Source organism: Ictidomys tridecemlineatus, chromosome 6 (assembly GCF_052094955.1).
Source record: "Ictidomys tridecemlineatus isolate mIctTri1 chromosome 6, mIctTri1.hap1, whole genome shotgun sequence".
Classification (NCBI taxonomy): Eukaryota; Metazoa; Chordata; class Mammalia; order Rodentia; family Sciuridae; genus Ictidomys; species Ictidomys tridecemlineatus.
Genome location: NC_135482.1, coordinates 59411954 through 59424534, shown reverse-complemented (window position 1 = coordinate 59424534; position 12581 = coordinate 59411954). Strand labels below are relative to the sequence as shown.

The 12581-nt window shown below is 33.5% G+C and overlaps 1 protein-coding gene across 1 annotated transcript; it reads left to right on the top strand.

Moving 5' to 3' along the window:
• Positions 1-265: 265 nt before the first annotated feature.
• On the top strand, positions 266-1201 carry LOC144365059 (olfactory receptor 6C76-like). The gene has a single exon (XM_078015844.1). It carries the CDS (start codon positions 266-268, stop codon positions 1199-1201), a length of 936 nt encoding a protein of 311 aa, XP_077871970.1.
• Positions 1202-12581: the final 11380 nt, after the last annotated feature.

Here is a 12581-nt window from a genome sequence, read left to right as displayed (position 1 = left end):
AAGAAAGTAGTATATATTTCTTATGCAGATGCAATTATTAAGCCTAAAAGGAGAATAACTTCATAATAAATGACTGGTGATGCATAAGGCAGATAATACAAGTTATATTTTTGGTATTGTCTAATACATACATTCAAAATTTGGTACACCTTAGTGGATAAATTATTTTTTCTTTACAGGCCATTTATGTTTCCTCACTCAGGAGTCCTAAACTCATTAAAGAATTGTTTCTTATTTTTTAATTTTTAGACCCCAAAATAAAGAAATGAAAAATCATACATCTGCAACTGAGTTCATTCTTCTGGGATTAACAGATGACCCAAAGCTAAATATTTTAATTTTTCTCTTTTTACTTTTCACCTACCTACTGAGCATTGCTGGAAACTTAACAATTATCACCCTCACTCTGGTAGACTTGCACCTAAAAACACCCATGTATTTCTTCCTCAGGAATTTCTCTTTCCTAGAAATCTCATTCACCACAGTTTCTATTCCTAGATACCTGGTCAGCATCATAACAGGGGATAAAACCATTTCCTATAGTTCTTGTGCGGCTCAGGTGTTTTTCCTCATACTGCTTGGTGCAACAGAATTTTTCCTTTTGACTGTGATGTCCTATGACCGTTATGTGGCTATCTGCAAGCCTCTGCACTACACAACAATAATGAACAGCAGGATCTGCACCCTGCTTGTCCTTAGTTCTTGGATGACTGGCTTTCTCACCATCTTTCCACCTGTGATCATGGGACTACAACTGGATTTCTGTGACTCCAACATCATTGACCACTTCACCTGTGACACCTCTCCTTTACTCCTGATCTCCTGCACAGACACATCCCTCCTAGAGCTCTTGGCATTTCTCCTGGCTATATTAACACTTATTACAACCTTAACATTAGTGATTCTGTCCTATGTGTTCATCATTAAGACAATTCTGAGGATCCCCTCTGCTGAGCAAAGGAAAAAGGCCTTTTCCACTTGCTCCTCACACATGATTGTTGTCTCCATTTCTTATGGAAGCTGCATTTTCATGTATGTCAAAACTTCAGCCAAAGAAGGAGAAGCATTGACCAAGGGCATAGCTGTGCTCAATACCTCTGTTGCCCCAATGTTAAATCCTTTTATTTACACCCTAAGGAACCAGCAGGTCAAACAATCCTTTAAGAACTTTGTCAAGAAATGTTTGTCAAGTAAATTTTAATGGTAAATTAATTCATTGCCTGGGCATTAAATGGAATGTCACATGAAATGCCATATCAATACTGTTGTATTTGGTCATGGACTCACTAAGCAACTACCTTTGCCTGAATGTTGTGTTCTACATTATTACATTTCCATCTCAGTTGGAATAGTTAGCATTTTACATTTCTATGCCCTGAAAGTTTCTTGAGCATAATTTTTTTAAAAAATTTTTTGTTTTTATTTGTAGATGGACCCAATGACTTTATTTTATTTATTTATTTTTATGTGTTGCCTAGTGCCACATTCACGGAAGGCAAGCACTCTGCAACTGAGCCATATAACCCCAGCCCCTGAGCATGAATGTTTTGATGTCATAAAAATGAAAATGACAGTTAACAAAATTACCAGAATTCGGGTTTTAGGGTAATTGATGGACTTTCTTTTTGAGTACCAAGCCAAAGCTTAGCAAATATTATCATACCACTCTGAGAATTATTTTTTGAGGGCATAAGCAGAGTACTAAAATAAACTCTTCTTTGAGTTAATGTATTCTAGTATGTTTCTATTACTCTTCCTATCTCTAATGGTTCTCACATCATGAATTTTGTCTCATTCTATTTAGTGCATATGTATTTGTCTTCATTGTGAATTAAATCCTTTATTGTTGTAGTGCATGTTAGTTAATGCTCTTTGACTCCAATTTCAAAGATATATAGCAAGGATGACTGATATTTCTAGCAGGCTCCAGTATGCTCAGCAGGATACATTTTTAATGAACTACACTAATGGTTGCCCCATATCCCATTATTTTCTTTTAATTTGCTATTTCTGATCCTGGATTTTATGGTAGAGGATTTGTGTGTGTGTGTGTGTGTGTGTGTGTGTGTGTGTGCGCGTGTGTTTGTGTGTATGTTAATTGTTTGTTTGTTTTTGGAATGACTCTATCTTGTCTTTGGTTTTGCTGGATCTGATGTCATATTTTTTGTGGCATGTTAAACCCCTATGCATTCTATCATCCTTGCAATTCTCAAAATTCTAATACACTGATGATACCTTAAACTGTTTTTCAGTGTGTATATTTTGTTATTCTTTATATTTATCCTTTCTCTCTGTCTCTCTCTCACACTCTCTCTCTTCTCTCTCTCTCTCTCTCTCTCTCTCGCTGTCTCATAAACACACACACACACACACACACACACACACACACACACTTTGACACTCTGGAGGGTGTGGGATCAGGAATGTTTAAAATATTCTCTCTTTGGTATAATCTCTTTCTTTAAGAAGTTACTTGTAATTTTAAATTTGTATTAAGAAAATTTTGTTTCATATTCATCATTAACCACTTTAGAATATTCTTCTACAGACATGCATCTACATGTGAAATTATATCATTTACTGTGGGAACACTGCCTTCCTATTCATTAAAATTCACAAAGCTTTAATTATTTTTTCTCCTCCTTAAAAACCATGAGTTTTTCTCACAAAGTTTTATAGAAACAATGATACACATAATAAAAAATGAAAATTAACAAATTTATACTGAGAGGATGAATAATTTAAAACATCCATATATCTTGGCCAAAATATTGACTTTGTGTGATTGCAAGAAATGTTCTGCTAAATTGATAGGAACTTACTTTTGAATTGATACATTCACTGGAATTTTTTTTTAAGCCTCATAGAGCTGAATTTTTAAGCCCATTCAGAATTAGGTTTTTGTTACTATTTGCTTGACAAGGTCTTTTATTTTTACAGTGGTTGCTTTGGTGATTCTGTATAAGTGTGAATTTGCTTTGTACCTTTTGATGTAGATATTACTGAAACAATATGGTATGCAGAAGTCTAGCTCCTTTAGTGCATGTGAGAATAGAGAAAAGATGTGCTGTTAAATGTTTAACAATGAAATGTTCATCCACAAAAATGCTGAGATATAAATTTTGTAATGCAACTGATAATAATAAAGCATACAAATATACTTTTTTGCAAATTTCATATATAGAAATCATTTTTATACAATGTTTTGTTCTTTTCTAAACATAAGTTCATATGAAGGTAATATTTGCAATTTATCCACAGTTTGACAAAGGGTATTTCAATCTGCCCCTTCTCTGTCTTTAAATCTGATAACATGTAAGGTTTGAAGAGTTGTTAAGATTATTTCTAGATAAATATAATTATGTTTGCAGAGTTTATTTAAAATTGTGATTTTGTTCATTGACTGCCTACCAAGATTTTGAAAAGGTTAACACTGTGGCCCTATCCTGTATTCTCAGAATTGAGGACAAAGGGGGCTCTGTTAGGTTATTGAAAAAGAAAGTTGTATTTGCTGTAGGCCTGAAATTTTAAAATGTGCACATTATTGCAATTTTATATGTTCTTTAATAATATATCATCTTAAATGTATACTCTTACTTGCTATTTTGACCTATAAATAACAACCAGATATAAGTAATATTACGCAAAACATTTTTCTTAAAATTATAGCATATTCATCATTGAAAATTTATGATAATATACATAAAACTGACAAAAAATCTAAACTTATAATTATTTTTTCTAGAGTTCCAGTTATAGAACAAAATTTACAAAGCAATGAAACGATATGAGACTTTTTGTATTGTTAAGACATTCAAGCAGAAGAGCAAAAGAGAATATCAGAAATATAAAAAAGAATGTAAATATGAAATGATATAATCAGTGTTAATGTTATATGTATACTATTTTATGTATATACATTAATGATAAAGATACATAGAAAAATAAATATTGAGAAAAGAAATTTATATTGAATAAAATGGAGCAAAATTTGATACTCTTAATCAATCAAAATTTATCTAAATAATTTATTCCAGAAGTCAAACAGTAAAAATTAGTATAAATTTTTCAAAGTAAAATTATGATAAAATATATACCTTTCCTCCTTTCTTTCTTTCCCTTTCTTTTTTTCTTCCTCCTCTCTCCTTGTATTTTTCCTTCCCTTCTTTTTTTTATTTGCAGTTCTAGATATTGAATCCAGGGAAGCTCTACCAGCTCTGTTTTGATGAACCTTCCTCCTTTTCTCTCCTTTTACTATTTCCTCTCCTGGCTAATCTCCTTCTCTATACCCCTTTCTTCTTCTTTTTCTTTTTTTAAAATTTCCTCTGTTTTTATTGTATGATCACTAATTATGTTTGTTGCATTTTTGAGTTTTGTAGTACAGGGGATCAACCAAGGGATGTTCAGCCCTGTGACCCCACTGATTCAGACTTTTGAGTAGCTGGGGTTCCTAGAAAGAGTCTCTTTCACTGAAATTTTTGAATGTAAAATATTGTATTAATCTGACTTGTTTATTTGTTTCTCTTCTTACTCTGACATTCATTCTCTCTCTTTTCGCTTTATCATTTCTCCAGTTTCTGCTCTTTCACTGACTTTTTAAATTTCTGTATGTTTCTTATTTCTATTTGTTGTTTTGTTTTGTTCTGTTCTGTTGTTAGTAGGTGCATGTGTGCATGAGTATGTGAGTGTATGTGATTTGTGTGTGTGTTTGGTGTGTTCTGCTTTTTGTTTGATTTTTCTTTTGCTAACTTGATTAGTTGTTTAGTTTGTTGTTTTCTATTTTTTAGATTTATTCTCTTTGTTTTACTTATTTTTTGTTCTGTTTTCTACTTATGTCCTAGTTTTTGTTGTTATTGTTAGTTTTATTTGGATGATTTATTTTTTACTTTTTTGTGTGGGGTTGTTTGCCAGTGTTATCTTCTTTAGGGTAAAGTATGAATTGGATCTATACATTAGATTTTTTTATTCTTGCTATTTTTAATAATCTCACTCACTTTTCACTTTCTGCCTCTCTTCTTTCCCTAATTATTTTCCTCACTTTCTTCATTTTTTTCTCCTTGTATTCTTCCTTCTTTCTCTTTGATGTACATGCCATATGTAGTATGATAGCAATTCCACCTCTTTCATATCAACCTTTAAGCTTACTGTAGTGTGCAATCCCCATATTCCACTTCAGATTAGTTAAAGTTTTAGAAACTGTTTATCAAGCTTAAAGAATAATTAGAATACGGTTTTGTCTTAATTATTTTCAGTCACTGGTGATCATCCTGACCACTCAAATGGGTGTAAGGGATTAACCAAAGTACTATAAACACATTGACTGGGACCCCTTGTCATGGGCCATGATATATTCATGGATTGGGACATAGGGAAAGTGAAAGCAGCTCACTAGATTACTTTAGATAACAGTGGGAGAAAGACCCATATGAGTAGAGAGACAATTCTAAACAAAGACATACAGAAAATATGAGAAAACAAAATCTAGCATACCTCCAAAAGTCTATAACTCCCGAAAACTGGAAGTGGACAAGAGCTAATATGAAGCATTCAAAAATACGAGGGTTAAAATGATCAATAAATTAAAAGGAAATCAAAGAAATGAGCCAAGATAGAAGATAAAGGAGGTAAAAATTTATTTGAATAAATAGATATTCTGAAGGACTGGGTTATGGCTCAGTGGTAGAGTACTCACCTAGCATGTTTGAGGTCCTGTTTTCAATCTTCAAAACTCCATAAAAAATAAATAAATAAAATACAGGCACTGTGTCCAAATATAATTAAAAAATAAATATTTTTAAAAATGGATATTCTAAAAAATATTCAAATAGATATCTCAGAAATGAATGAATAGATAAATTGTAAAATTCAATCGAAGGTATCACTAACTAATTGGGCCATAAAAAAGACATATTTTCAGGGTTCCAAGTTAAGGTATATAATCTGGAAAATACACCTAGTAATAAAGATAATGTACTATGACCAGAGGACTCAGGAAATCTGCCACAACATTAAGAGACCAAATGTAAGGATCATTGGCTTTGAGAAAGGCAGTAAGATACAAACAAAGAGCATGCATAACCCTTTTGGTGAAGTAACAGGAAATTTTCCAAACCATCAGGATGAAATGAGAATCCAAATACAAGATATCTTCAAAATCCTAAATTAACAAGATTTTGGGGGAAAAAACCCTCTCCAATACCCACTATATTTAAAATATGTAATATACAGAATTAGATTAGAATTTTTAAGCTATAAGAGATAAATAGCAGGCCACACTTAAAAGTAAGGCTGTAGGAATTACTACTAACTCCATAGCCCACACTCACAAAGTCAGGAGAGCTTGGAAGAACATATACCAAACATCAAAGGATAATTATTACCAAACAGGATTATAATATTTAGCACAGCTATTCCCTCAGAATTGAAAGTTAAATGAAAATCTTCCAACAGAAGCATGAATTAAAAGAATTCATGACTATTAAGCCAGTACTACAAAATACTTAAAGAAGTATTATGCATAGATGAAATAAAAATTTAAAAAAATAGAGTCAGTGAATGAATGAATCTCACTAGAAGACAATCTAAGTGAAGGAGAATCAAGTCTGAATTAAACATTAGAAATAAATCAAAATAGCAGGAAACAAAATTTATCATTCTATAACCCCACCAATTGTAAGTAGTCTCAAAGCTCTACTAAAAAGATTTAAACTGCCAAAGTGGATTAGGACCCAACCATATGTTGTTTACAAGAAGCTCACCTTATGGACAAAAACATCCACAGGCTGAGGGCAGAAGTTTGGGAAACAATATGCCAAGCAAATAAAGATGAAAACAAGAAGGTGTAGCTACTCTCATAACTCACAAAGAATCTACCAAACCCAATTAATCAGAAGAAAAAAAAAAGTATGGTAACTTCATTCTAGGAAAGGGGACTGTCCAACAGAAAGATGTAATGATTGTAAATATCCATGCCCCAAACGTCAATGGACTTACATACATTAAACACTACTTGACATAAAGTCCCAGATAGACTAAACATAAATTCCTAATAATTCTCAGTGATTTCAACACAGATTTCTCACAAATAGATATGTCACCCAGACATATGCTACATACATTCAGGCCTTATAAATACTATTAATCGAATAGATCTAACAATGTCTACACACTGTTTCATCCATGAAGTACCAAATTCATTTTTTTCTCAGCTGCACATGGAATCTTTGACAAAATAGATCATATTTTAGGATGCAAAGGAAGTCTTAGAAAATACAAAAGAGAAATAGGAGGGAGGGAGAGAGAAATAATTCCCTGTATCTTATTCAATCATAATCAGGTAAAATTAGAAATCAATAAAAGAAAAAACAGAAACCATTTTATCATGTGAAGATTAAAAAATGCTCATTTGAATATAAAATAGGTCATGGTAGAATTCAAAAAAATCTTTGTGTCAAATGAAGACATATACAGCATATGAAAAGTGTATACATCTTCTTTTTGCTCATTGAACATTTTAACTAGGAACTCTCTAAAGAGTCAGTTGTTGAAGTTTCAGAGCTGTTTTGGGTTGTTTGTTCCATTTTTTTTCATAGTGCTTATATGTTTACTAATCTACTGGGAAGTATATTGCTTTCCTTTTTAAGCAAAGAACTATTTCATGAGCTTCTTTCTCCTAAGAATCTTGGTTGGGTTTCATAGAGGTATTGATACTTTAATTCCCAGAATCACTTTGAGAAAAGCAACTGAACCCGTATTTACTACAGTCACTTTAGAGTTAAGCCATATACTGTGCAATCTTATGACATAAAATATTTGCTGATATGGTTCTCCACAGTTCTCTTATCCAGGTATAAACTTGTAGTAAAGTCTGGAACATGTTGAAAAATTAGTTATTAAATAGAGTACAATTGCTGTGACATTATGTGAGGGCTTAGGGTTGATGAAGAAAGATTGGAGGGGAGAGAGAGAGAGAGAGAAGAGAGGGAGAGAGAGAGAGAGAGGGAGAGAGAAGAAGAAGAAGAAGAAGAAGAAGAAGAAGAAGAAGAAGAAGAAGAAGAAGAAGAAGAAGAAGAAGAAAAGAATAGTATGCCCCAAGGATAAAAGGAGAAAAATATGGGGGCATTTGAGGTAGTAGCAGATAATATAGCAGGGAAGCTAAAGTGTAAGAGGAGTACATATATATGAGGACTAGGGAAACAAAGATGGGGAGAATGATTCTAATTAATGCTTTAAAACATTAGAGAAAATACATCTAAACAAGTTGAAGGTACAGTGTTTGCTACTAGGTTAACAACTAACAACCAAGATAAAAAGTACTATACATTATTAAAGTTTATGTGAGAGTTATTTATAGTAAAGCATGCCAAAATGAAGAAAATCCTTGTTGAATATTGGCATGTATGCCATTAGGATTTGAGACATTGAGAAGTTGTTCATAATTCTTTGATTTTGGATCTCTCCAGAGGGGCTGGGTAATGAGACACTCCTTTAGTTATTGTGGATCTCATTCCAGCCAGTTCTGGTTTGCCAGCTTAGGAGCCTGTGGTTGATGACTGGAAGGTATGGTGGTGTGTCTGTTGGTTGTTTCAGTTGTACACAGAAGTTCAAGATGCAGAGCTCTGGGATGTTATTGTGATTGTTGCGGGTCTCCATGAACCTGCTACCCTCTACAGGATCCTTTTAAAGATGGCATAGAGCCAGGTGGTTGTCCATAACCACAGGTCCTTTGGTTGTGGATTCTCCATGAGTGATCTGTGCTGCAGAAATTCTCACCCTGATCAATGCTGATCACTTTGGTACTGACCTTACCATTGAGGAAAGAGACTCAGCTTGTTCACTTGGTTTCTAGTTTCTAATACCCAAGTTTGGGAAGGGCTGACACCAATTTTCTGTGCCAACTATAACTGAAGCAGGGTCTAGTCAGTATCCAGTTTCTAACTGTAGGTGTGGCTAAGCATCAGGCTGGAAGCTGGGTCAGGCTTATCTCTTAATGTATATATGAAAGGATTTAGTACAGGTGCTATGGAGATAGTGAGCACTGATACCCCTTGTTTAAAGATATCCTTTCCTCTGCAGACAGTTTGAGATACATAAGAATACAACTACCATAGAGATGGAGACAACAATCAAGTGGGAGGAACAGGTGGAAAAAGCCTTCTTCTGCAAGAAAACTAAAAGGAGACAGAGACAAGAAGCAGAGGCAGGAAAGGTGGCTGTTGATCCAAGTGGCCACATTTATTTATAACAGTATGTTCCATTAGGTTCTTAATGCCATAACTACATTGTTGTTTATTGTGTCATTAGGTAGGTTACAGAGTTAGTGACATTATTCAGCTTATTCCTCATTTACATACTGTAGTCGCAATGTGCAATGTTAGGAACTTTGTGTAGCTCTCAAGAAACCCATTATTTAAAGTTACTGCTAGCTTTCAGGTCCAGAAGAACTGGAGCTTGGTGAAACATTGTATTTATCTAGCAAGCATTTTACTTTATTCCCAGGAGCTATGTGCCTGAGATCAAGGTTGAGATTGGTAAGACTCTAGCACAGAGTCTCCTCATGCAGGACATTGCTATAGCAGCTAGGCATCCTGTGTCTTTGCACAGGAGATTTCCTAGAAGCCAGGTATTCTTTGTCTTTGCACAGAAACTTCACTAGCCACCAAGAGTGCCTTAGTCATGAAGCTATCAGAAACCTCAATTCCAAACACAGAACCCTTACATTCTTCTTCTCCTGGGCAGAAGGATTCTTCAGAACTGTTCTTATGGTTTTGATATGAGAGAACAATACCAGTGCTAATGTATTCAAGAGTGTGATAATTGCTAAAATAAAATTTGAGAATTAGCTGGGCATGGTGGCACACACCTGTAATACCAGCAGCTTGGGAGGTTGAGACAAGATGAATCACAAGTTCAAAGTCAACCTCAGCAGCAGTGAAGTGCTGAGCAACCCAGTGAGACCATGTCTCTAAATAAAATGCAAAATAGGGATGGGAATGTGGCTCAGTGGTTGAGTGCCCCTGAATTCAATCAAAGATATCTGTCCCCCAGATTTTTCACAATCCTATGTCCTTGGTGTCTGTGGAGGCAAGTTTCAGGATAGGAGAGTAGTCACAGAAAATGTGTCAAAAATATTGTCATCACAGAATTCTAGGGTTAGACTCAGAATAGCTCCAGGGGTGATAAGCAGCAAGCAGCTTGTGGACCACTGTGCTGCTCATAATGGTTACATAATGAAGGGGTTTGCAGATGGCCACATAGCGGCCATAGGACATAGCAGCCAACAGGAGAAACTACTGAAAGCAGTAAAAAGAGCTTGTGCCCAACAAGCATCACAGGAAATAGTATTTTTCTTAGTGACTCTGGTAACCAGGTATCTAGGAATGCAGGCATTTGTCAATAAGATTAAAAAAAAAAACAAGGGAGAGAATTGAATAACAGCAGATGGGTAAAGAGGGAAGATGAGAGGGAAGGGGAGGGGCTATAGTAGGGGATAGGAAAGGTATCAGAATACAACAGTCACTAATATGACATTATGTAAAAATGTGGATGTGTAACTGAAGTGATTTGGCAACTTCTATTTGGGGTAAAAATGGGAGTTCATAACCCACTTGAATCAAATGTATGAAAGATGATATGTCATGAGCTTTGTAATGTTTTGAACAATCAGTATAAAAATAAAAAAATAAAATAAAATAAAATAAAAGTTAAAGAAAAAAAAGATTTCTCAGAAGAAAAAATTTCTTAGTAAGAAATACATGGGTGTTTTGAGGAGGAAATCCAATGAGGTCAGAAGGATGATGGTAAGATTTCTAGTAGCACTCAAAAGGTATGTTACAAATAGAAAAAGAAAAATTACAATTTTTTCATTTAGGTCCTCTGTCAGTCCTAAAATAATGAACTTTATTACTATTGTGTGGTTCCTCATGGGTTCAATTCTGTCAAGATGCCATTTGACATGCAAGGGGGTGGAGGTGATAAGTAATTAAACAATATTTTAAAAGGATACATTCAGTGCATATTTTGAAGTGATAATTAAGAACCCAGGGCTGGGATGTAGCTCAGTGGCAAAGCGCCTGCCTTGCATTCCCAAAGACCTGGGTTAGTCTCCCAGTTCCAAAAAAAGACAAAAATAAATAAATAAATAAATAAATAAATAAATAACCCCACCAAAAAAAAAAGAACCCAAAACTCCTTAGATATGCGTATGCTTTGTGTTTCTTTAAGAGTTTTCACATTTTCTGTAGCAGTCAGAACTCCAGGCTAACCCCCTTACTCTTATCTCCTTTTTGGATACTCATTTTACTTATTCTCTTTTCAGATACTTTTTACTTTACAAAAGGATGGCTTTATAATTTCCTCATAAAAGTATCTGCACACTTATCTAGTTTTTCTAATATATGCAGACCTAACACCTACAATCTCACGGATTACACCGGAAAACATTTTTAGGTTAACATGGTTAATGCCCCTATTGTTAAAATCATCTTCTGCTTAGTTGCTTTCAGAAAGATGTGTATTTTATGGATATATCTGTATTTCAAAATGTGCACCTTATCAAAACTAATGTTTTGCAATTAATCTTTTCTAAAATGTTATTTCCTGGTGATATATATATGGTTAGATCTAGTGGTTTTGGTAGTGGTCATTAGAAATTTTTCAACAGAAATATATATTTTATTAATTTTAAGACTAAAAACAATATGCACTGTAAATTTGTAATATAAATGCAAAGTTGAATATTTACACGAAATATTCATTTTTCCCAATTTTCAATAAGTTTGACTTCATCATTAGTTTTATTATATTAGTAATAGTTTCCATATAGTAATATTAAAACACTGAATCCTTTACTATATGTAATGGAACAAGTATGAGTCACCTTTTTTATTATACACTTTTTACAATTATTGCTCATGGTGCTAGACCAATAGACAAACACAGCAACTCTTTCAAATATGTTCTTTAAATCTTTCATCATGCATTACATGAATATTTTCTTGTTTCTCAAAACCTAAGTTTAACTGGTTGAATTTTATAGTTACATATTCAGAATAAAATGGTTTATATGACAACTTCTTTGAGCACAAAACAACAAAACAGCAAATACATTTACTTTCCACAAATTCCACAGGTATTTTATTTGCTGATGCATTTGAAAATCTCTACTTATTATAAATAAAGGTATCTTAGGCATGGCTTTTCAAAAAAATCTTCTAAAATTAATTTTTAACCCATACTTTTTTTTGTTGCATCCCTTTCAACAAAGACTGTTTTCATTTTAAAATCCAGAGATATTTAGGAACATATATAAAGATTTGTGTCTCTCTCCATTCAGCTTACATGTGGCATTTTCAAACACATTTTTCTAACTTCTCTACAAATCAAATGATTGATGTGTAGGTTCAGCCTAATCTAAAATCTGGAAATCTGAGGTGTTCATTTGCATCAAAACTATACTATTTTATTATTGTTAACTAGCTAGATATTCCTGTTATGACTTGAATCAAAACAAATAGTTTTGTCTCCACATTGCTATACATTATATTTCCAATTTTTATATAATATTTGAGTATATTTACTCA